Source organism: Ictidomys tridecemlineatus, chromosome 6 (assembly GCF_052094955.1).
Source record: "Ictidomys tridecemlineatus isolate mIctTri1 chromosome 6, mIctTri1.hap1, whole genome shotgun sequence".
Taxonomy (NCBI): Eukaryota; Metazoa; Chordata; class Mammalia; order Rodentia; family Sciuridae; genus Ictidomys; species Ictidomys tridecemlineatus.
This window is the reverse complement of record NC_135482.1, coordinates 157,788,551-157,814,260: the sequence shown is the minus strand read 5'-3', so window position 1 is coordinate 157,814,260 and position 25,710 is coordinate 157,788,551. Positions and strand designations below refer to the sequence as shown.

The 25,710-nt window shown below is 34.0% G+C and overlaps 1 protein-coding gene across 1 annotated transcript in view; it reads left to right on the top strand.

The window, feature by feature from the left end:
- The first annotated feature begins 1,266 nt into the window (after positions 1–1,266).
- Positions 1,267–25,710, top strand: part of Ccdc122 (coiled-coil domain containing 122) — a 39,226-nt gene continuing 14,782 nt past the window's right edge. Inside the window, 6 exon segments of the mRNA XM_078052428.1 lie at positions 1,267–1,368; positions 1,896–2,000; positions 9,912–9,915; positions 18,667–19,064; positions 19,732–19,781; positions 19,783–19,847. Coding sequence (XP_077908554.1) covers positions 1,276–1,368; positions 1,896–2,000; positions 9,912–9,915; positions 18,667–19,064; positions 19,732–19,781; positions 19,783–19,847 — 715 coding nt within the window. The 5' untranslated portion in view covers positions 1,267–1,275.

Here is a 25,710-nt window from a genome sequence, read left to right as displayed (position 1 = left end):
CTAAGGATGTTAAGGATGTTGTTTTCAAGCAGGAAAGGCAAACTAAAGAGTTCAGGAGAAAATCAGATTTGGATTTGTTAGCACTGATCTGGGACAGTTCTGTGTTCTAGGAGGAAAGGACTTAGAATAATGTCATGAACGGAGTAAATGGACTCAGCATCAGGAAAGACTTCAGGAAAGTGGTACATTTGAGGTGAGATATGAAGGAAGTGACCTGAAGAGACAGGAAAGAATCATAAATTCTCAGGGGTGATTATAACAATCTGCTAGTTAAGCTCTCAGACTTTCTTTTGCATGGTAGGATATTCTGGATAGACTTAAATCTCCCTAGGTAGGAAACAATTTAACTATGTTTTTCTCTCTTTTTGTTTATATATCATGTTTTAATTCTTTAAAACACGTGTGACGAATACGTGAGTACTTTGTCTATAATTTTTAGAAAATCATTCAGTGATTTTCAACATTTCCTAGCATGTTTCTTACTTTATGATATTTCTTTCTTTTTTATTCTTGCAAAGCTTGTAATCACCTGAGTACAATTTGTGAAGATGCACAGTTTCTATATAAATCAATGAAGAATTTTTTAAAAAGGATCAGTCATCTGAATAGAAAAACCCTTATGTTTAATGGGAGATGGCAACTTCCAATTTCAAAAGTACTTATTGACATTGGATTCCATTACATATCATAAAAACTTGAACCATTTTCTCTGAGTAGGAATGGACAGGCAGATTTGGAGACCTTTTGTACTAAAGCCAATAATGCCCTTACTTCTACCAACTCAGCATTATTATGTTGGAACAATTTTCTCTTCATCTTTCAATGGAGAAAAATATGTACTCCTTCATCTTATCAGTTATTTCTAAATCAAGTACACTGACACATAATTTTCAACCTGCTTAGATCTTACCCTGACCAAAATGACACTGGACAGGAGTGCTATTAGAACTAATTCTCACCAATTGTGTGTATGTGTGTGTGTGTGTGTGTGTGTGTGTGTGTGTGTGCACGCGCGCATGTGTGTGGTAATTATTACAACAACCCTATGAGGGTGCAGAGATGAGGACACTGGGAATCAAAGAAGAAAATTACTCAGAGTCATAACAGCTGAAAAGCAGGAGAACCAAGATTCAAATACGGTTCAACTTTCCTTCCCAAATCTCTCACTTAATCATTGTCTTTTAATTACTGGTTCCAGGGGTGAAATGTCATTGCATTCCTGTGACATGTTTGACAATTTATAACAATATAGATGTTTTTGTAGGAGTAAAGAAAATGAGCCAGACAGTGGAAAAGAGGAGATTACAGACAATGAGAATGTCAGGAAGTAAGGAAAGGAAGAGTGAAGGAGTTCCTAAAGAAGATAGCGAATCCATCTTAAGAAATAAATAATTAAAAAATCATCAACAAAAATTGTACAAAAGGATAATTATATTAGCAGGAATAATAAATTAAAGTAGAAGGAGGCAGTTATATTTCACCAGGAAGAAACATACTCAGTGTTTAGAAAAAGGCATAACAACCTGAAAATACAGGCCTATGTTTAAAATCCATCAACTATAATTGCCATTGAGTTGTTGTGGTGGCACCATAATTATAGTATATGTGCAAGTGGTCCAGATAAAAAAAATTAGTACAATCAAAATATTTATACTCTTCCATAAAAGAACAGTTATGGCATTTGCAGTAGGCAACTTTGAATTGCCTACTATTATTGTCTTTGATTTTGGTTTTGTCTAGAATCAGGGAGGATTACCAATCCTAAATGTACTTTTCTTATAAATCAGAAAAAAACACCTAATTTTTCATGTTCCAGTAAAGAAATATAAGTGTCTTAAAATGTCTGCATTTAGTTCTTCTCATACATTTTATTCTTTTGTCTAACTGTGGGTAAACAAGACACATCATCATTAACTGAAGTTGTAGAGCAAGTTGCAAAACAACAACAATCATAAACATCAGAAATAGAAAGAAACAGAAACATTCTGTTTCATTTGCAGGTAACTTATTTCATATAATCTTTTAAATGTCTTCAAAATATTATTAGTGACAGAAGGTTTTAAGGGAACTTCATATTGGGAATCAATTTCAAATTCCTACTCATTCTTTCAGTTTTTCTGTTCTAAGTAAAATTCACATGAGTATTCCAGGTTTATGGAATATTTTATATTTCCAATACAGTATAAAGATTCACCAATGTCATTGTAATTATAGAATAAGTGTATGAAACCTAACATGTCATATAGAATCATTTTAAATTCATTTAATTTGATAATTTTTCCTAAAATACTGAATTCAATGAAGCTTACATTGTAAGCCAGTGTTTTAAAAGCTATGGCTTGTGAAAAATTAGTTGTCAGTGAACATTTCAAGCACCCTCCCCTATCCCTTGCCTTCTACAATATATTCAACAGCCCACTATCAGGAACATGGAAGCCATTCTTGGTCTTTGCATGCAGCATAACTAAATGTAACTGCATTTTGTGAATATGACTAACTAAATGAATATAAAACCATTGTCTTTCTATGTATTGGCAGAAATATATAAAATTCTATAATTTTCAGAAATTAAAAATTTAGAATAAATGCCACTTACAATAATACCAAAATTATGAAATACTTAGGGATCATTTTGACATAGGTTTATCAAATCTATATGTTGAAAATGCAAAATAATGATGAGAAAAGTTAAACAACACTTAAATAAATGGAGACAGACAGTATGTTGTAAATCAGACACCACTGCATTATGATGTCAGTTCTCCTAGGTTTACTTATAGATTAAAACTAATACTAGTCAAAATACCAAAAGGTTTTGTTGTTGTTTGCTGGCTCTTTGTGTAATTGACAGGCTGATTTCTAAAAGTTGTATGGAAATACAAAAGAGGACCTAGAACACCAAAATAATTTTGAAGAACAATGTTGGAAGTCTTATACTACTTTGGATATTTTCCAACACAACAAACAATTTTCTGATTCCCCCAATGTCAACTGCATATTGAACAGTTCAATTAAATTCTGATATTATTTGAGGTTAGCATCAGATCTCACAAGTTAAAGGAGTCATCCCCACAAGACTTCCTGATTTCCAATGTCAATTATAATTCCCAGACTACTTATACACTCATACTTCCGACCAACTGACTATAAATCAGGGGTATTTTAGTCAGTTTTTTATCACTATCATAAATACTTGAGAAAAATAACTTAGAATAGGAAAGCTTTGTTTTGGCTCATGGTTTCAGAGATTTCAACCCGTGGTCATCTGGCTCCAAGGCAGGAATGTAATGGAACAAAGTGTGGCAGAGGAAAGGTACTTAGCCCATGGCAGTCAGAAAGCACAGAGAAAAGTAGGTGCCTAGGACAGATAGTCCCCAGGGGTGCCCCAGTGATCTATATCCTCCTAAATGCCCCATCTTCCTTTAGTTCCTGCCACCTCCCAGTAGTCCATGAAGCCGTCTGTGGATTATTCCCTCCATGACATCAGAGCCTTCATGATCAATCATTTTCCAAAAGCCCACCTCTGAACCTTGCTGTACTGAGGACTAAGCCTTCAAGAAATGAGACTTCAGGGAAAATACCAGATCCAGACCATAACGAGGGTTTCTCATGTCTACCCCCATCCATACTCAAGGCTTAATAATTTGCTAGAGTGAATCACAGAATTTAGGAAAGCAGTTTACTTACTATTACTAGTTTATTATAAAAGATACAATTCAGGAAGAGCCAAACGGAGAAGATGCACAGGACAAAGTACTGGGAAGGGACTTGTAAAGAACTATCATATGGAGCACACCACCTTCCTAGAACCTGGATGTATTCACCAACCTGGAAGGTCTCCATCATTTAAGAGATTTTTTTTATGGAGTTTACATCATGTAAGCTTGATTTATTATTAGTTCAGCTTCTAGCCTCTCTCCTGTCCCAAGAGGTTACAGCAGTGTAGATAAGGCTGAGTTCCAGAACTTTAATCAGGTCTAGGCCTTCCTGATAGCTAATCCCCATCCTGAAGCTCTCTAGAAGCCCATTGAGAGTTACCTCATTCAAAAAAAAAAAAAAAAAAAAAAGAAAGAAAGAAAAAGAAAAAAGAAAGAAGAAAAGAAAAAAATTCTTTATCAGATACTAGAGGAACACTTAAATAACCTCATGCCAGGAAAATTCTTTGGAAGGAAAATTCCTAGGAAGGAAGGAAGGTAGGTAAGAAGGAAAAGGAAAAGAAAAGAAAAAAAGGGAGAAAATGTTTGGGGGTAATGGATATGTTTATTTTCCTAATTGTCATGATGTCTTCATGAACATAAAAAACTCATCAAATTGGAATTTCAGTATGTATGGTTTCTTTATAGCTATTTTGCCTCAAAAAGCTAAAGCAAAGGAGCAAATAAGAGTGAGAAAAGGGAGAAGATAAATCAAAAAGAAGAGGAGGAGAGGAGAGCCTGATTAAAAGGAGGAAGAAGAGGAAGGAGTAATGGTAGTAATTTAAGGATGGATGTATTGAAGGAAAAATATCGTAAAGCTAGTAATAAAATTTAACAACCTGTAACATTAGTTCAGAAAAGAGAGAGTATGATGACCAAAGTAGTGTTCATCTCCTCTCCCTGTATGAATAAATAGAGTTGATATCCTAATGTGACTGACAGAACACCTGTCTCTTTCCTGACCATGTGAGTACCTACTTTGTGCTAGTACTCTCTTAAGCATTGGAAACATGGTGATAAAGACAGAAAAGATTCCTACAGCTGTGGAGTTACTTTATAGTTAGGGGAGACAAAAAATAAAGAAGTTTTCTTAAAAAAATATATATATATATAGATAGATAGATAGATATAGATATAGATAAAATTTTAGAGATTGATGGGTTCCAAAGAAAATAAAATAGGGTAATGTGTAGAGAGTAACTTGGGGAGGAGAAAGGGTGGTTAATTTATATTTTTGAATTAAGGAAGACTATTTGGAGGAATAGTAATAAAGCTGAATTGTGACAAAGAACCAGTAGGGTTAGAGAATTTTTATAATGTGGTGCTAGGGATTGAACCCAGGGCCTCATGCTTGCTAGGTAAGTGTTCTACCACTGAGCTATGTCCCCAGTCCAGGGTTGAGAATTTTAAGGTAGATGGATTAACAATTACAAATTCTCTTAGGAAGGAATTAGGCATATTTAATAAGCAGAAAGGGGGCTAAAAGAAGGGAAAATAATAGATGGGAAAGATAGCAAAGTAAATAGGTACTAGAACATATAAGGTAAGGCTGTATAAGCCATTTCAGTGAAATTGAATTTTATTATTAATGCCATGGGACACCACTGGAGAATCTTGAGCATGGAAGTAGCGTGATATGATAAATGTCTTTAAAAGATCCTTCTTCCTGATAAATGGAGCCTAAGAGAATGACAAGAATGAAAATAGGAAGATGAACTAGAAATTAGGCCATACTACAAAGATTGGCCAGAAGTAAATGTAGGGATTTATGTTAGAGAACCAATTCTCACATTTTGTTGGGAAGTAGATTGTGGAGTAAGGGAAATAGAAAAATTAAGAATAACTTTTTGGCTTTTGAGTATCCAGGTGGAAAATGGTGCAGTATATTGGAATCAGAAGGACTAGAGAGGGAACTTGTTTGGTGTGTGGTGTGGTTTGTATATAAGGTGTCCCCTAAAAGCTCCTGTGTTAGTGCAGGAATGTTCTGAGGTGCAATGATTGGATTGTGAGAGCTTTAACCTTCTAATTGGTCTGTCCTAGTGTGAATGGACTGGATGGTAACTATAGGCAGCTGGGGTTTGGCTGAAGGAGGTAGGTCACTGGGGAAGTGCCCTGGAAGGGTTCATCATCCCTGTGACTTCCTTCCTACTTTCCTCTGTCTACTTCCTAGCCTCCATGTCTTCCACCACCCACTTCTCTCATGATTTCCTGCCTCAGTTGGGCCCAGAGGAATGGACTAGACCTCTGAGACCATGAGCCAAAATAAACTTTTCCTCCTCTCCATCGTTATCTTTGGGTATTTTGGTCAAACCTAACACAGTGTGTAATTAAATATTTTCTGAATATATCTAACTGAAGTGTCTATTAGACACCTAAACAGAAATGTCAAGTGGGCATTTGAAATATTAGCACTGAAGACAAAAATTGAGTTTCACCAGTGTACTGTACTTTTCAGTGTACTTACCTTTTTTTGTCTCTGTCAGAAAAAAATTGAAGGATATTGCCTTTTTAATACAATACCTTCCTCCCAACATTAAAACTTCATTTAAAGAGAAAGAGCATCTAGACAGAAAAAAAGAATGCAGATGGCCTACAATTATTTTGTTTGGAGGATCTATAGAATTTGATGAACAGTTAGATATAAAGTAAAGGAGAAACTAAGTACATCTCTCAAAGTCTTACTGTTAAGTACTTGAGGGAATATAAAGTTATGTTAATTTGCATTTTTGTTCCCAATTTTTATCCATACCCTTTCCTATATTATCATAATGCTCTTGGCTCATGGGTAGACATACTTCTACCCCTTGACTCTGAGTTTGATGATGTGACTAACTGGGGTATTAGCAGATACTATTCTAGCAAAAGCTTTTTTTTTTTTTAAGTTTTTTAAAATTTATATATATGACATCAGAATACATAACAATTCTTATTACACATACATAGCACCATCTCTGGTTGTATATTCACATCAATTTGTGTCTTTCTACATGTACTTTGGATAATAATGATCATCACATTCCACCATCATTAATACCTCCATGCCCCCTCCCTTCCCCTCTAACCACTCTGCTCTATCTAGAGTTATTTTTATCCTCCTATGTTCCCTCTCCCTATCCCACTATGAATTAGCCTCCTTATATCAAAGAAAACATTTGGCTTTTGGTTTTTGGGGATTGGCTAACTTCACTTAGCATTATCTTCTCTAACTCCATCCATTTACCTACAAATGCCATGATTTTATTCTCTCTTATTGCTGAGTAATATTTCATTGTGTATACATGCTACATTTTTTAATCCATCTACTGAAGGACATCTAAGTTGGTTCCACAGTTTAGCTACTGTGAATTGTGCTGCTATAAACATTGATGTGGCTGTGTCCCTGTAATATGCTGTTTTTAAGTCCTTTGGATATAGAGTGAGGAGAGGGATAGCAGGGTAAAATGGTGGTTCCATTCCCAATTTTCCAAGGAATCTCCATTCTGTTTTCCATATCGGCTGCACCAATTTGCAGTCTCCCACCAGCAGTATATGAGTGTACCTTTTGCCCTACACCTTTGCCAAACAACAATAGTTGTTTGTCTTCATAATAGCTGCCATTCTGATTGTAGTGAGATGAAATCTTTGAGTAGTTTTGATTTGCATTTCTCTAATTGCTACTGATGATGAACATTTTTTCATATATTTATTGATTGGTTGTCCATCATATTCTAAGAAGTGTCTGTTCAGGTCCTTGGCCCATTTATAGATAGGGTTATTTGTTTTTTTAGTGTTTATCTTTTTGAGTTCTTAATATATCCTAGAGATTAGTGCTCTAACTGTTGTGTGAGGGGTAAAGATTTACTCCCAAGATATAGGCTCTCTATTCACCTCACAGATTGTTTCTTTTTCTGAGAAGAAATCTTTTAGTTTTGAGTTCATCCCATTTATTGATTCATGATTTTGATTCTTCTTTTAATTGTATCTCTGATATTCTGATTAACAAATATTTTATATATTTTTAAAAATTTATTTATTTTGCATTACAATACTTTTTTTAAAGGGGAGAGAGAGAGAGAATCTCTTTTGTAGATGGACACAACACAATGCCTTTTTATTTATTTATTTATTTATTTTTTATGTGGTGCTGAGAATTGAATCCGGGTCTCACCCATGCTAGGTCTAGAGTGCTCTACCACTGAACCACAATCCCATTCCAACATTACAATTTTAATACACCATTATAAAATAATTTATTATATCTCTGATTATATATAAAGTATGTTGACACCAAATTCATATCTTCATACATGAATTTTGTATAATGATGAGAATCTCCTTTCACCATCCATGCTATTCTCCTTCTCCCTCCCTTTCCCTCCCCCCCATTCCCTATTTAGAGGTAATCTTCTTCCGTTGCTCTCCCTCCCAACCCCATTTTGAGTCACCCCCTTATATCAGAGAAGACATTCGGCATTTGTTTTTTTGGGATTGGCTAACTTTACTTAGCATAATCTGCTCTAATGCCATCCATTTCCTGAAAATGCCGTGATCTTATTATTTTTTATTGCTGAGTAATAATCCATTGTGTATAAATGCCACATTTTTTTTCTCAATTCATCCACTGAAGGACATTAGATTGTCTCCACAGTTTAGCTACTGTGAATTGTGCTGCTATAAACATTGATGTAGCTGTGTCCCTGTAATATGCTGTTTTCAGGTCCTTTGGGTATAGTCTGAGAAGAGGAATAGCTGGGTCAAATGGTGGTTCCATTCCCAGTTTTCCAAGGAATCTCCATACTGCTTTCCAAATTGGCTTTACCAATTTGCAGTCCCACCAGCAAAGTATGAGTGTACCTTTTTCCCCGCATCCTCTCCAGCACTTGTTGTTTGTCTTCATAATGGCTGCCACTCTTACTCCAGTGAGATGGTATCTTAGAGTAGTTTTAATTTGCATTTCTCTGATTGTTAGAGATGATGAGCACTTTTTGTATATTTGTTGGTTGATTGTATATCATCTTCTGAGAAGTGTCTGTTCAGGTTCTTGGCCCATTTATTGTTTGTATTATTTGTTTTCTTGGTGCTTATCATGTTCAGCTCTTTATATACCCTAGAGATTAGAGCTCTATCTGATGTGTGAGGGGTAAAAATTTGTTCCCAGGATGTAGGCTCCCTATTCACCTCACATATTATTTCTTTTGCTTGAAAAAACTTTTTAGTTTGAATCCGTCCCATGTGTTGATTTTTGGTTTTAATTCTTATGCTATAGGCATCTTATTAAGGAAGTTGTGGCCTAGCTCCACGTGATGGAGATTAGGGACTACTTTTTCTTCTATTATACGCAGAGTCTCTGGTTTAATCCCTAGATCCTTGATCCATTTTGAGTTAACCTTTGTGCATGGTGAGAGATAGGGATTCAATTTCATTTTGTTGCATATGGATTTCCAGTTTTCCCAGTACCATTTGTTGAAGATGCTATCTTTTCTCCAGTGCATGGTTTTGGCACGTAAGGTAGTTGTAATTTTGTGGGTTAGTCTCTGTGTCCTCTATTCTGTACCATTGGTTTACTAGCCTGTTTTGGTGCCAGTATCATGCTGTTTTTGTTACTATTGCTCTGTAATATTGTTTAAGGTCTGGCATAGTGATGCCACCTATTTCGCTCTTCCTGCTTAGAATTGCTTTAGCTATTCTGGGTCTCTTATTTTTCCAGATGAATTTCATGATTGCTTTTTCTATTTGTATGAGGAATGACATTGGGATTTTGATCAGAATTGCATTGAACCTGTATAGTGCATTTGGTAGTAAGGTCATTCTAATAATATTAATTCTGCCTATCCATGAGCAAGGTAGATCTTTCCATCTTCTAAGGTCTTCTTCTATTTCTCTCTTTAGGGTTCTATAGTTTTCATTGTAAGGATCTTTCACCTCTTTTGTTAGGTTGATTCCCAAGGTTTTTTTTTTTTTTTTTGAGGATATTGTTTTCTTCATTTCCTTTTCAGAGGATTTGTCACTGATATACAGATATGCCTTTGATTTATGGTGTTGATTTTATATCCTGCACTTTGCTGAATTCATTTACTAGTTCTAGAAGTTTCTTGGTAGAGTTTTTTGGGCCTTCTAGGTATAGAATCATATCATCAGCAAATAGTGCTAGTTTAAGTTCTTTTTTTCCTATAGTTATTCCTTTAATTTCTTTCATATAATTTCTCTAGCCAGTGTTTCAAGAGCTATGTTGAATAGAATGGTGAGAGAGGACATCCCTGTCTTATTCCAGATTTTACAGGGAATGCCTTCAGTTTTTCTCTATTTAGAATAATGCTGGCCTGAGGCTTCTTATAGATAGCTTTTACAATGTTGAGGTAAGTTCCTGTTATCCCCAGTTTTTCTAGTGTTTTGAACATAAAGGGTTGCTGTATTTTGTCAAATGTTTTTTTTGCATCTATTGAAATGATCATATGGTTCTTATCCTTAAGTCTATTGATGTGATGAATTATATTTATTGATTTCTGTATGTTGAACCAACCTTGCATCCAGGTGTTGAATCCCTCTTGATCATGGTGCACAATCTTTTTGATATGTTTTTGTAATCCAATTTGCCTGAATTTTATTGAGGATTTTTGCATCAATATTCATTAGAGATATTGGTCTGTAGTTTTCTTTCTTTGAGCTGTCTTTGTCTGGTTTTGGAATCAGGGTGATATTGGCCTCGTAGAATGAATTTTGGAATTTGAAATAGATTGTAGAGTATTGGAAGTATTGGAATTAGTTCTTCTTTAAAGATCTTTGTAAAGCTTGGCTGTATATCCATCTGGTCCTGGGTTTTTCTTGGTTGGTAATCTTTTGATGGCTTCTTCTATTTCCTCGATTGATATAGATCTGTTTAAGTTGTGTATATCTTCCTGACTCAATCTGGGCAGATCATGTGAATTAAGGAATTTATCAATGCCTTCACTATCTTCTATTTTATTAGAATATAAGGTTTCAAAATAATTTCTAATGATCTTCTGTATTTCTGTATTGTCTGTTGTGGTATTGCCTTTTTCATCCCATATGCTAGTAATTTGGGTTCTCTCTCTCCTTCTCTTCCTTAGCATGGCTAAAGGTCTGTAAATCTTATTTATTTTTTCAAAGAACCAGCTTTTAGTTTTGTCAATTTTTTCAATTGTTTCTTTTGTTTCAATTTCATTGATTTCAGCTCTGATTTTAATTATTTATTGCCTTCTACTGCATTTGCTGCTGATTTATTCTTCTTTTTCTAAGACTTTGAGATGTAGTGTGAGGTCATTTATTTTTTGGCTTTTTCTTATTTTAAAGAATAAACTCCATGCAATGAATTTTCCTCTTACTACTGCTTTCATAGTGTCCCAGAGATTTTGATATGTTGTATTGGGGTTTTCATTTACCTCTAAGAATATTTAATTTCCTCTTTGATGTCTTCTGTAACCCATTGTTCATTCAGTAGCATATTGCTCATTCTGCATGTGGTACAGGAACTTTTCTTCTTTATTTTATCACTGATTTCCAATTTCATTCCATTATGATCAGATAAAATGCATGGTAGTATCTCTACTTGTATTTGCTAAGAGTTGCCCTGTGACATTATATATGGTCTATTTTTTGAGAAGGATCCATGTGCTGCTGAGAAAAAAAGTGTATCTGCTTGATGTTGGTTGATATATTCTATACATGTCAATTAAGTCTAAGTTATTAATTATGTTTATGAGTTCTATAGTTTCTTTATTCAACTTTTGTTTGTAAGATCTGTCCAGTGGTGATAGAGGTGTGTTAAAATCACCCATGATTATTGTGTTGTGGTTGATTTGACTCTTGAACTTGAGAAGGGTTTGTTTGATGAACGTAGCTGCACCATTGTTTGGGACATATATTTTAATGATTGTTATGTCTTGTTGGTGTATGGTTCCCTTGAGCAGTATGTAGTGTCCTTCCTTATCCCTTTTGATTAACTTTGGCTCAAAGTCTATTTTATTTCATATGAGTATGGACACCCCTGCTTGCTTCTGAGGTCCATGTGAGTGGTAAGATTTTTTACCAACTTTTCACCTTCAGTCTGTGTATATCTTTTCGTATCAGATGAGTCTCCTATAGGCAGCATATTGTTGGATCTTTTTTTTTAATCCAGTCTACTAGCTTATGTCTTTTGACTGGTGAGTTTAAGCCATTAACATTTAGGGTTACTATTGAGATATGGTTTGTATTTTCAGCCATATTTGTTTATTTTTGTTATTTAACTTGATTTGTTTTTCCTCTTTGATTAGTTTTTCCTTTACTGTACTACCTCCCACTGTTGGTTTTCATTGTTATTTTTCATTTACTCTTCATGTAATGTTTTGCCAAGGATGTTTTGAAGTGCTGGTTTTTCTAGCTGCAAATTATTTTAACTTTTGTTTATCATGGAAGGTTTTTATTTCATCTTCAAACTTGAAGCTTAATTTTTCTGGATACAAGATTCTTGGTAGGAACCCATTATCTTTCAGCATTTGAAATATGTTATTCCAGGATCTTCTAGCTTTCTGAGTCTGTGTTGAAAGATCAGCCATTAACCTAACTGGTTTACCCCTAAATGTAATCTGTTTCCTTTCTCTTGTGGCTTTTAAAATTATCTCCTTGTTCTGTATGTTGGACATCTTCATTATAATTGTCTTCATGTGGATCTCTTGTGATTTTGCACATTCAGCCTCCTATAGGCTTCTAGGATTTGGATTTCTGTTTCATTCTTCATGTCTGGGAAGTTTTCTAATATTATTTCATTGAACAGATTGCTCATTCCTTTGGTTTGGACCTCTATACCTTCCTGTATCCAAATAACTCTTAAATTTGGTCTCTTTATGCTATCCCAAATTTCTTGGATGTTCTGCTCATGGTTTCTTATCAGTCTTACTATGTTGTCTACAGTCTTTTTGAGATGATATACTTTGTCTTCATTGTCTGATGTTCTATCTTCTAAGTGTTCTACTCTGCTGGTGATACTCTTATTTGAGTCTTTAATTTGGTTTATTATTTTCTTCATTTCTAGGATTTCTGTTTTTTTTTTTTTTGTATAACCTCTATCTCCCTGTAAAGTTGATCTTTTGCTTCTTGGATTTGTTTATGTAATTTGTTGTCAAAGTGCTCTTTATTTTTTAAAAAATAAATGACAGCAGAATGCATTACAATTCTTATTGTACATATACAGAACAATTTTTCACATCTCTAGTTGTATACAAAGTATATTCACACCAATTCATGTCTTCATACATGTACTTTGAATAATGATGTCTATCACATTCCACCATCCTTGCTAACCCCCTCCGACTCCCTTTCCCTCCAACCCCTCTGCCCTATCTAGAGTTTGTCTATTTCTCCCATGCTCCCCCTCCCTACCCCAATATGAATCAGCCTCCTAATATCAGAGATAACATTTGGCTTTTCTTTTTGGGGGATTGGCTAACTTCACTTTGCATTATCTTCTCCAAAACCATTCATTTAACTGCAAATGCCATGATTTTATTCTCTTTTATTGCTCAGTAAAATTCCATTGTGTATATATGCCACATTTTTTTTATCCATTCATATACTGAGGGGCATCTAGTTTGGCTCCACAGTTTAGCTATTGTGAATTGTGCTGTTATAAACATTGATGTGGCTGTGTCCCTGTAGTAAGCTGTTTTTTAAGTCCTTTGGGTATAGACCAAGGAGAGGGAAAGCTGGATCAGATGGTGGCTCCATTCTCCTCTTGTCAAGGAATCTCCATACTGCTTTCCATATTCATTGCACCAATTTGCAATCCTACCAGCAGTGTATTGAGTGTTACTTTTCCCCCACATCCTTGCCAACATATATTGTTTTTTGTATTCTTAACAGCTGCCATTTTGACTGGAGTCAGTTTTGATTTGCATTTCTCTAATTGCTAGTGATGATGAACATTTTTTCATATATTTGTTGATTGACTGTATTTCATTTTCTGAGAATTGTCTCTGTAGGTCCTTGGCCCATTTTTTGATTGGGTTATTGTTTGTGTTTTTGTTGTTGTTGTTTGTTTTGTTTTTATTTGTTTTTATTTTTTTTGATGTTTAGCTTTTAGAGTTCTTTATATACCCTAGAGATTAGTGCCCTTTCTGATGTGTGAGGGGTAAAGATTTACTCCCAACATATAGGCTCTCTATTCATCTCATAGATTGTTTCTTTTGCTGAGAAGATTGATTTTTGTTTGAAGTCTACTTTATTTGATATGAGGATGAAAATCCCTACTTGCTTCCGCAGTCCATGTGAGTGGTATGATTTTTCCTAAACCTTCACCTTCATTCTGTGGATGTCTTTTTCTTTGAGATGAGTCCCTTGGAGGCAACATGTTTTTTTAAATACAATCTGCTAGTCTATGTTGTTTGGTGATTTTAGGCTACTAACATTCATGGTTATTATTGAGACATGATTTGTATTCCCAGCCATTATTGTTTATGTTTGGTATTTAACGTGACTTGTTTTCTCCTCTGATTAGGTTTTCCTTTAGTGTAATACCTCTTTCTGCTAATTTTTTCGTTGTTTTTTATTTTATCTTCTCAGAATATTTTGCTGACAATGTTCTGTAGCACAGGCTTTCTAGTTGTAAATTCTTTAAACTTTTGTTTATCATGGAATGTTTTTCTTTCATCATCTATCTGATCCTGGGCTTTTCTTGGTTGGTAGGCTTTTGATGGCATTTTCTATTTCATTACTTGAAATTGATCTATTTAAATCATGTATGACCTCATCCTAAGTTTGGGTAAGTCATATATCTCAAGAAATTTGTTGATGTCTTTGATATTTCCTATTTTATTAGAGTATAAATTTTCAAAATAGTTTCTAATTATTTTATGTATTTCAGATGTGTCTGTTGTGATGTTTCCTTCTTCATCTTGTATTTTAGTAATTTGAGTTTTCTGTCTTTTTCTCTTCATTAGCATGGCAAGGGATTTATCTATTTTTACTTATCTTTTCAAGGAACCAAATTTTTGTTTTGTCAGTTTTTTCAATTGTTACTGTGGTTTCAATTCATTAATTTCAGCTCTTATTTTAATTATTTCTTGTCTTCTACTGATTTGGGTGTTGATTTGTTCTTCTTTTTCTAGGGCTTTGAGATAAAGTTTTAGGTCATTTACTTGTTGACTTCTTATTCTTTTAATAAATTCACTCAATGCAATAAACTTTCCTCTTAATACTGCCTTCATAGTGCCCCAGAGATTTTGTATCAGTGTTCTCATTTACCTCTAAGAATTTTTTTATTTCATCCTTGATTTCTTCTACTATCCATACATCATTCAATTGTGTATTATTTAGTTTACACTTGTTACAGTAGCTTCTATTTTTATTTTATCCTTGACTTCTAATTTCATTCCATTGTGGTCTGATAGAATGCAGCATATTATCTCTGTTTGTTTGTTTGTATTTACTAAGAGTTGCTGCTTTGTGGCATAATATATGGTCTATTTTAGAGAAGGAGCTATGTGCTGCTGAGAAAAAAATATATTTGTTCATTGATAGATGAAATATTCTATATATATATATATATATATATCTGTTAAGTCTAAATTATTGATTGTATTATTTAGTTCTATAGTTTCTTTGCTTAGTTTTTGTTTGGAAGATCTGTCCAGTAGTGAGATAGGTGTGTTAAAATCACACAGTATTATTGTATTGTGGTCTATTTGACTCTTGAAATGAGAAGGTTTTGTTTGATATATATAGATCTCTCATTGTTTGGGGCATAAATATTTATAATTATTATGTCCTGCTTATATATAATTCCCTTAAAAAGTATGAAATGTCCTTCTTTGTCTCTTCTGATTAACTTTGGTTTGAAGTCTACTTTATCTGAAATGAGAATGGAAACCCCCACTTGTTTACACAATCCATATGAGTGATAAGTTTTTCCCATCCTTTCACCTTCAGCCTATGAATGGATATCTTTGCCCATGAGGTGAATCTCTTGAGGACAGCATATTGTTGGGTTTTTCTTTTGAATCCAATCTTCCAGTCTGTCTTTTGATTGATGAGTTTAGGCCATTAACATTCAAGGTTATTATTGAGATATGATTTGTATTCCCTCTCATTTTGATTTTTTTCTGGCTTTTGATTTGTCTTAGTTTCTCATTTGGTTGAATGTCACTTTAATGTAGATCCTCCCTTTGCTGGTTTTTACTTTTTTTTCACTTCATCCTCATGGAATATTTTGTTGAGAATGCTCTGTAGTGTAGGCTTTATAGTTGTGAATTCATTTAATTTTTGTTTATCATGGAATGTTTTAATGTCATCTTCAAATCTGAAACTTAATTTTGCTGGATATAAAATTATTGGTTGCATTCATTTTCTTTCAGAGCATGTAATATATTATTTCAAGACCTCCTAGCTTTGAGGGTCAGGGCTAAGAAATCAGTTGAGATCTGAATTGGTTTCCTCCTATAACATAATTTGATTTTTTTTCTCTCACAGCCTTTAAAATTTTATCTTTATTCTGTGTTAGTCATTCACATTACAATGTATCTTGATGTGGGTCTGCTGTAATTTGTACTTTTGGGGTACTGTAAGCCTCTTGTATTTGATTTTCCATTCCATTCTTTAGGTTTGGGGAATCTTCTGCTATTATATCATTGAAAAGCTTTTGCATTCCTTTGGTCTATTTCTCTGCTCCTTCACCTATTCTGATAACTCTTAAATTTGGTCTTTTCATGTTATCCCATAATTCTTAGATGTTCTGTTCATGTTTTTTTTTTTTTTACCATCTTCTCCACATTTCAACTCTTCTTTCAAGGTTATAAATTTTGTCTTTATTGGCTGAGGTTCTATATTCCAAGTGGTCTAATCTGTTGGTGATGCATTCTATTGAATTTATAATTTGGATTACTGTTTCCTTCATTTCAAGGATTTCTGCTTATTTTTTTCCCCACAATCTCATATACTTTATTGAAGTGGTCTTTCACTTCCTGCATTTTTTCTTTGATTTCACTCCTTATACTATCCTTTTCTTCACATATCAGTTTAACTATATACAATCTTAACTCCTTCTTGGACATTTCTTCTATGTGTTATCAGTGGCTTCTGTTGTTGAAGCATCTTTGTTTGTTTGTGGTGATTTATTCCCTTGTTTTTTCATGTTGTTAGTGTATTTTCCCACTAAAAGTATGGATCTAATGCAAGATAAATTCTATCTGTAGACCTATAATGTCCCTGAAGGTTTCTAGTGCTTTTCCTTTACTGGTATATGTGTTCATTGGTGGTATCAATACCACCCAATGAACACAATATATAGCCTTAAACCTAATAGTTCCCACTAAGGTGTCTATTGATTTCTCACATTGAACCAAAATAATGAGTTCAATAACTATCTATAGTATAAGCAGAATATTTGTTAAAATGATTTACAATTCCAAATGGTGGATGAGAGAACAGAGGTAGTATAGTACTCAATATTACCAATGGAGAAAGATAGAAACTAGAAGTAAAAATTCACAGGAAGAGTGGAACAGTAGCTGACAGAGATTGGCTGTTGTTTAGAGAAAAGTTGGAAAGAAAATCCTAGAAAATATACTAGAGAGAGGAAGAATATGAACAAAGAGAAAAGATTAAAGACATAAGAATACAACAAAAATGCAAAATACTAATCATATATCATTGTCCTCCATAAACTGATGCATAAAAAATTTTTGTTTCAAATATGGTAGAGAGATTAGTGAGTCAAAAAATAAAATAAGTCTTGCTGGACAGTTGAACTGTCTCTGTCAGTGTTCAACAGTTTCTCAGCCTTGTCCCTGGCATCTCTTGGGATCACTAAACCCAGATTATCCCTCATAAACCCAGTCTCTGTCCTACTGATCTAGGATCTAGATACATCAGGATTGGCCATGTTGCAGTCTCAAGATCTCAATGCTGCTCCTACTTGCAGAGAGACCACTAGGGATACACTCATGCAAAGGAGAAGCAGCAGCAAGACAATGACCACCAGTGCTCTCAGCAGGAAGACGCTAGGCTCCCCCAAACCTGAGGAACCTCCACATTGGGCCTGCAGGTCCCATCTGGAGTCCCCAGACTGAAGCTCTTGTGGTGGTAAACCTGCTGGCATCCAGACTCCAGGCCCTGGCTGGTGTCCCAAAATGGATATAGTCACATTCAACCAAACCTGGAGTGTTCCCCTAAGCAGTCCTCTAGGCCGTGGTAGCAATGGTAGTGGTGGTGTTGTTGGCATCAGGCAGTGGGTCAGCAGTAGCGTGACTGCAGACATAGCTACAATTGCAGCTATGGGGCCATTGTCTCCAGGCAATCTCCAAGGGTCAGCAGCAGTGTTGGTTTCAGTTGCATCCATGGCAGTGGTTTCTTCTGTGGGAGCAGCCCTCAGAAAGAAGACCTCCGGGCGATCTCAGGCTGGCACCAGCAGAATCAGAGGAAGCAGCAATGGCTGCAGCAGTGCAGGCAACAGTTGATTGACAGGAAACCTCCAGTTCAGCAGTAGCGACCACAGAGGTAGCTACAGAATTGCCTCCGAAGTAATGGAGGCTGTGCTCAGAGAAGAGACCTGGAGGCTGTGCCCAGAGAAGAGACCTGATGGCACTGCAGCAGGGTCTGTGGCAGCAGCCCAGTCTTTTAAGCCCAATCTTAAGTCAGGGTTATATCATTTTTATTATATTGTCTTCCTTGACACCCATAAATATATTCTTTAAATGTATTATTAAATGATTTTAAGTATTTTTTACATGTAAAATGTTAAAACAAAATGATGAAATTTTAACATTTAGAATTAGATGAACATTAAAAAGTAAGAAATACATAACTCTGGGTTCTTTCTTAGAAAGTAATTGTTACATTATTACATATTTCCTTCTATTATGCATCAGTTTTTTTCTATATCTCATAAGTGTATTTTTTTATGTTAAGTGATTTTCCTACATGCATTATGGATCAAAACAATTACTTTCCTCTTATGCTAAATACCATGAATTAATAATGATAATGTTGAACTATATTATAGAATGAACTCATGAGCTTAAAACACAAATAGCAGCTGTCTCTGCAGAAACTAAAGTAATGGAGAGGCAAATTTATCAGGAGGATGCTGCCATAGAGAATTCCAGACTTCAATGTGGAAACCCAGAATCTCAAAACAAGTCCTTATATACAGACAATGTGAAGCTTAAGTTTGATATCAAAATCTCCCAAGAAGATTTTCAGGAGCACATGATAAAATATAAGATTTATCATGCAAAAATAAAAGCACATAAAGATAGTTTGGGGGAGATAGAAAGCCAATGGTCATTTATGATTGAACTCTGTGCAAAACAAGATCTAGTTAAAAAACTAAAGACAATGAAAGAGGAACTTACGCAAGATCTCCAAAATCCAGGAGGGAACCAAATGACACAAGTACATGTTTGAATTGTTACTTATCAAAACCTTTTCTATTATTCACATTATAAGAATATATTAAATAATACATTTATTATTAACTTAGTAAAATGCTCTCTAATAACCTTCCGAAACTATTTTCACAATTTTTAAGTACTTCCATAAGTACATGAGTTAACATAACAACTATCTCAAATGTGCACATGCATAAAGGAAATATTTACACTGTATTTCTAAAAATATATAGTCAAAATCACATTGAACACTTAATCCATTTGTTGCAGAAATTATAATTCAGAAAAGGTTGAATCTGAATTAATAATTGTACCTTAAGCATCTTTGTATTTCTCTTACTATTCTTTTAAGACCATAAAAAGTACAAACTTAAAATATATTTTTTTGCTAGATAATTAAGTATCCTTTGCATTGTTGTCAGGAAAATGCCACCATAAATACCACTTTCTTTTGTCTTAATTTGTTTTTACTTCTGAATTTTCAAAATAAGGTAGCTTTGTTTGAATAGCAGTTATTTGTCCAGTATACCTATAAAAGTAATATTCTAATCCAATGTATCAAAATTAAAATTTAATTTATCCAGCTTTCTTAAAATATGGCAACACTGAAAATTGTGGATTTATAGTATTGACCATTCCTCTCTGACTTGTATATTTTAAATTTAATAAATATATAGGAAGATATTTCAAAGCTAAAGAATGAAATTATATTTGTAAAGGAATCATTGAAAAATGTGTTTTCTTGAAGAAGAAAAGAGGAGACATGAAAAATAAACAAAAGAAATAGAGGTATGTGTTAATGGTTGAGATTTCAATGTTCTGTAAGATCATTTCTTAATTTTCTGCTATATTCATGTTTCCATAGTTTACTCTTAGTTATCAAAATAGCTAGGGGACAAAAATTATAAAATTCAGTAGATAAATACATATTATTAAAAGATAGATAGACCCCTCATTCAAAGATGTTTAAATATGTAAATATATTCAAACAAAGCAAGTACTTCTATTTTAATATATCCTAGAATTCTTTCAGGTCTCATTTCACCAATAGCTTGATACCTGCTTAATGGCAAGACAGCAAAGGTTATAGTCATAGAAGATGACAATTCCTAGACACCAGATACTCCACAAAATAAAGTGAAACACAATGGAAATTATCCTCATTCTAAATCTCTCTGATTACATATTTGTAATTCTCAAGAGCCATGTTTAAACAAAGCAAAATGCAAAACCAAAAATGAGACAAATTCTCATCAACTGCTGTGGTACCACCTACAGAATTTTATAGTCAATTATTATTTACATGGAGAACAAATATGGAAAAGAACAAGCTTTTAATAGTAAAAATGATTTCCACCATTAAAGCATTAATATGGAAACTAAGAAGATGCATATTTTCACTTGATTATAACTAATTTTACACAATATGAAAAGCATATGAAGTATTAAAGATAAAAATTCCCACCTTTACATATTCTCTATCAAGAGATACCATGGAAGTATACCATAACAACAGAGAAGACAAGACTCAACTCTTAAATTTCTTATTGAAGCTGGTAAGGTATAGAACACCTGAAGTTTTAAGCACTATTGGTGTGAGTATATGTTGTTAAAAGCATTTTGGAAAGGAATTTGAGATTACCTAGTACTATTCTTATGCTGAAATGCTTTATCAAGGCACAATTGTCATAAGTCCACAAATTGCAAATGTTTGACTTTTTTATTTTTATGTGTTTTTTTTAGTTATACATGACAATAGAATCCATTTTGATATATTTAGACAAGCACAGAATATATCTTATTCTAATTAGGATCCTAGTCTGGTGCATGTACAGGATGAGATTCATTATGGTATGTCCATATCTGTACATAGGAAAGTTATATCAGATTCATTCCAGTGTCTTTTACATTTCCATCTATCCCTCTCTTCCTTCATTCTCCTTTTTCTAATGCAATGAACTTCTTTCTTCCCCATCCCATTATTGTGGTTAGCATCCACATATCAGATAGAACATTCAACCTTAGGATTTGGGGGATTGGCTTATTTCACTTAACATGATAGTCTCCAGATCCATCCATTTACTGGCAAATGTCAGCAAATAATTCTTCTTTATGGAGGAATCACATTCCCTTGTGTATATATACCACAATTTCCTTATCTATTCTTTTTCTAATAAGCTTCTAGGTTATTTCCATAGCTTAGGTATACTGAAATATGCTGCTCTTAACACTGATGAAACTTGTCATTGTATAAAATATGCTGATTTTAACACCTTTGGGTAAAAAATGAAGAATGGACTAACTAGATCAAATAATGGTTCCATTCCTAGTTTTTTGAGGAATCTCATCCTGTTTTCTAGAGTGTTTGCATTAATTTGCAGTCCCATCAATAATATATGTGTGTAGCCTTTCCCCCACATCCCACCAACATTTGTTTTTGCTTGTATTCTTGATAATTGCCATTCTGGTTGGAGTGAGGTGAAATCTTAGTGTTTCTTGTTTTTGAGTTTCAAAGTGTATTTTGACATTTATTTTCTCTTTGGTTTGCATTTCTCTAATTGCTAGAGATGCTCAACATTTTTTCATATATTTGTTGACTATTTGTATTTCTTCTTTTGAGAATTGTCTTTTCAGTGCCTTTGCTCACTTATTGATTGTGTTATTTGAATGTTTTCGTTGTGGTTTTGGTTTTGGTGTTAAGCTGTTTTAGTTCCTTGTGTATCTTCATGTGAGGTGTGGTTGGCAAAGATTTTTCTCCCATTCATAGGCTCTCTCATTACTCTCTTGATTGTTTCTTTTGCTGTGAAGAAACTTTTTTTGTGAGATACCAACCCATTTATTGATTTTTTATTTTACTTCTTGTGCTTTAGGAGTCTTATTAAGGAACTTGATTCCTAAGACGACATGTTGGAGTGTTGGGCCTACATTTTCTTCTAGTAGGTGCAGTGTTTCTGGTCTAATACCTCATAGGTCTTGATCCACTTTGAATTGAGTTTTGTGCAGGGGGAAAGATAGGAATTAAATCTTATTTTATTCCATATGGATTTCCAGTTTGTTTGACCTGATTTTCATTTTGATTAATGTAAACATGCATCTGTGTTACCATCATCTAGATCAAGACATAGAACTTTCCCAGCATGTCCAGAAAGTTGCTTTGTGCCCCTTTCATAGCAACTGCAATTTCATCAGCTGAGTTTTGAAAAGAGATTTACTGAGAAATAACTCATGTTCCATTCACCAAAGCATTTAATTCAGTGGCCTTTAGTGTATTTATAGATCCATGTAACCATCATCCAAATTAATTTTAGGAGTTTTCTTCAACTCAAAAAGAAACCCATTACTTTCTCTATGACTTCTCCATCTGTCCCTGTTTTACACCTAATTTTGTTCCATCTTGCTTTTTCTTCCTTCCTGATAATTCTAAGATTCCTTCTTTTAATTTCCTTTCTCACTAGAAAACTAGTTAATTCATTCTCCTAGGGTAGGTCAGCTGGTGACAAATTCTTTTATTTATTTATTTATTTATTTTATCTGAGAATGTCTATATTTCCCCTTCTTTCCTGAAAAATGTTTTTTCCACATATAGGATATAGAACTGTGGGTTAACATTTCTTTCCATAGTTGAAAAATATTGTGCTACTGGAACCCTTCTGACTTCCATGATTTCTGATGAGAAATCTCTGTCAGTAGACATTTCTTCCCACACCAGTGCTTGTTTCTTGTTTCTTCGGGATTTTTATGTCTCTGGTTTTCATAAATTTTACTACAACATGTTTAGACATACATCTATTTAAATTTAACTATTGTTGTCCTCTCACCTTTTTGATTTTAAAAGTTTATGTCTTTTGCCAAATTTGGGCTTTTCCATTCATTATTTATTGGAATATTTTTTCAGTTTCTCTTTGTCCTCTCTTGCAGGACTTGAATGACACAAAAGTTATATCTTTTGTTATAGTCTCATGGGCCCTTGAGACTCTGTTCCTTTCCCTTTTCAATCTATTTTCTATCTATTGCTCCAACTAAGTAGCTTTTAGTGCTCTTTTTTTTCTAGTTTATTAAATTCTCTTGTTACCTCTAGTTACTGTTGAAATCCACGGACATTTTTCATTTTGTTTATTTTATCTTTAGTTCTTTAATTTTTATTTTGGTCTTTTATCTTCTATTCATCTGCAAAGACTTTCTTTTTCTACTTTTTCAGGCATGTTTGTAATTGCTTGTTGAAGCATTTTTATGGTGATTGATCTAAAATGCTCATCAAGTAATTTTAACTTCTGTGTTATTTTTCTGTTAGTGCATGTTGATTGTCATTTCTTAGTGAGTCTGAGATCTTCCTGGTTTTTGGTATGATGAGTGGTTTTCTATTGAAATCTGGACACATTGAGTATTATGTTTCAAGATTCTGGATTCTCTAGGTAGTAAAGAAAGTCCACATTCTCCTATTAATGTCTGTTGACACCCACAGAAGGGCAAGGGCTTCTTGTTACTGCTTAAGTAGGGGGTGTTGGCTGGGTTCTGGGCCTCTGCTCATAGCGCCCTGGCTTACTGTTCCCCAAATAACCTCCACCACACTCTTTGGCAGTGGTCTTTTTACCATCGAGTAGTGGTGAGAGCCCAGACTCTCTGGGCCTCCTCTGACATTTCTAAAGCAAGGAGAGGAATTATCCTATTGATGAGGGCAGAAGTCCAGGTTCTTCAGATGGGCTCTGCCGATTACCTGATGTGGCTTGCTACTGCCCATCAAGGGCTTGAAATTCCTGATTCCACAGTTAGCACTCCAGTTCCACCCCAGAATCAGAATTTGGGAAGCTTGTTATAGTCAGCAATGATAGTTGTTTACACTTTCCACTGAGTCTTCACCAGTGTGAAGAGGTTTTTTTGTTGTTGTTTGTTTTGTTTTGTTTTCTCCCTGTGGTATTTGACTTAAGGAGTTATTGACTAAACATTTTTGTTTTACTAGGCTACCATTTTCCTCATCTGTTGGCTAGAGAAAGCAGGCTTTCCACAGAACTTTCATTATCTACCTTCACTGGCATTTCCAGAATATTCTCTAGGATATGTAGGAAAAAAGGAAAACTCATGTTATTCCTTGTGTACTGAGGTCCCTAGGCAGTTTGCTTTCTTCTCTCCAACTTTCAGAAACTTCTTATATTTGTATTATACATGATGTCTAGGGGGTTTAGTTGTGCTTATCAGGAAAATAGATACATGAAGTAAATCTCTATTTTACCATAAGCAATAGTGTAAATTGGTATTTTTTTAGAGAAGAGGATAAGTTCAAATATCAGAAGATTTTTATTACTTATTTCTTATTTTGAGTCCTTTTTTTCTGTCCTTTCTGAATATCTGATGGCCTTGGTACAGTTCAAAGGTCATGTTTTGCCTGTAAGATGGCATCTTTTTTCCTAATTTTTAATGCTTTTAAATATGCATGGTTTTGTGCATTGCATAATTTAGATTTTATGTCAATATTTCTTTTTTATTTTTTGGTTCAGAAAAATTAAAATGGTTTTTAGATTTTAGTGTTTTTTATATTCTGTCAAATAAATATTTTTAGTATTTTTAGTATTTCTACATCATTCCTAAATGAAAAAAATTTTTTTTCAAATATTTATCCCAAAATGTCTTTTTATTCCCCTGTCCATTGCCTATCTTTTTATATTTTGGAAGAAGGGAATGGAAGATAAGAGAGAGCAGAATAAAAATAATCTTTGAGTCATTGAGGGAAAAATTGAGGAAGCAAAATACAAAGTATACAAACACAAAGATTAAAATACAAAGCATTGAACACAATCACTGATTTTTAGTTCAAAGTCAAAAACAAACAAACAAAAAAACAAAAAGAAAAGTGTTATTTGCCAAATTCAGGAAGAGACTGGAGCATTTCAGACATTTTTAGAAAATAAGGAGTGCTGCAAGCAGTGTTTTATGATAACACACATTGTGCAAAGCATTGATGGTTTACTCTTGTCTAAATTTTGTACAATCTGAGCTCAAAATTTGAAAGGATAGGGGGGAAAGTGATGCACTTTCAGAGCTCCTGGAGATCATGAACAAAGCTTGTATAATTTGAAGATACAACATGTAGCTGTACAGCTGACAAATGCACTCATGTATTAATGTCGCCTGCAGAATGACTACACAGCTAGACGCCAGTCCTATGAGAAAATCCCAGAGAAACAAGGGAGAAAAGGTGACCTAAAAGGCACCATAAGATTTGTTCCAGTAGATAGCTAGAAAATATGGTAACAAATTATTCCGTTTTGTAGAAAGTAGAACAAATGGTAAGCATTATTATTTCTTGATATTCCTGTATTTATCAAGCACTTTATTTCTAACTCATTTAAATCCTCATATCTTACAGAATTTCAAAACATTTAAATAATGCATACAAAGTCATACAGCTAAACATAAGTGACAGAGCAACATATGAATTCAGATCTGTTTGGATTCTTTTTCTCCCAAGTTTACTTAAAAATGTTTTTTATTTCTAGGAATCCATTCTTCTTGTTAAAAATTAAATATTAGACGTAAGGCTATAGTTCATTAAAAACTACTTCCTTTCCCATTACTCTTTCTCATCACCTTCCCCTCTTATTATTGTACACACACAAACATATACCTTCAGCACCACCCTATGTGTAGGAGATTATATAAAT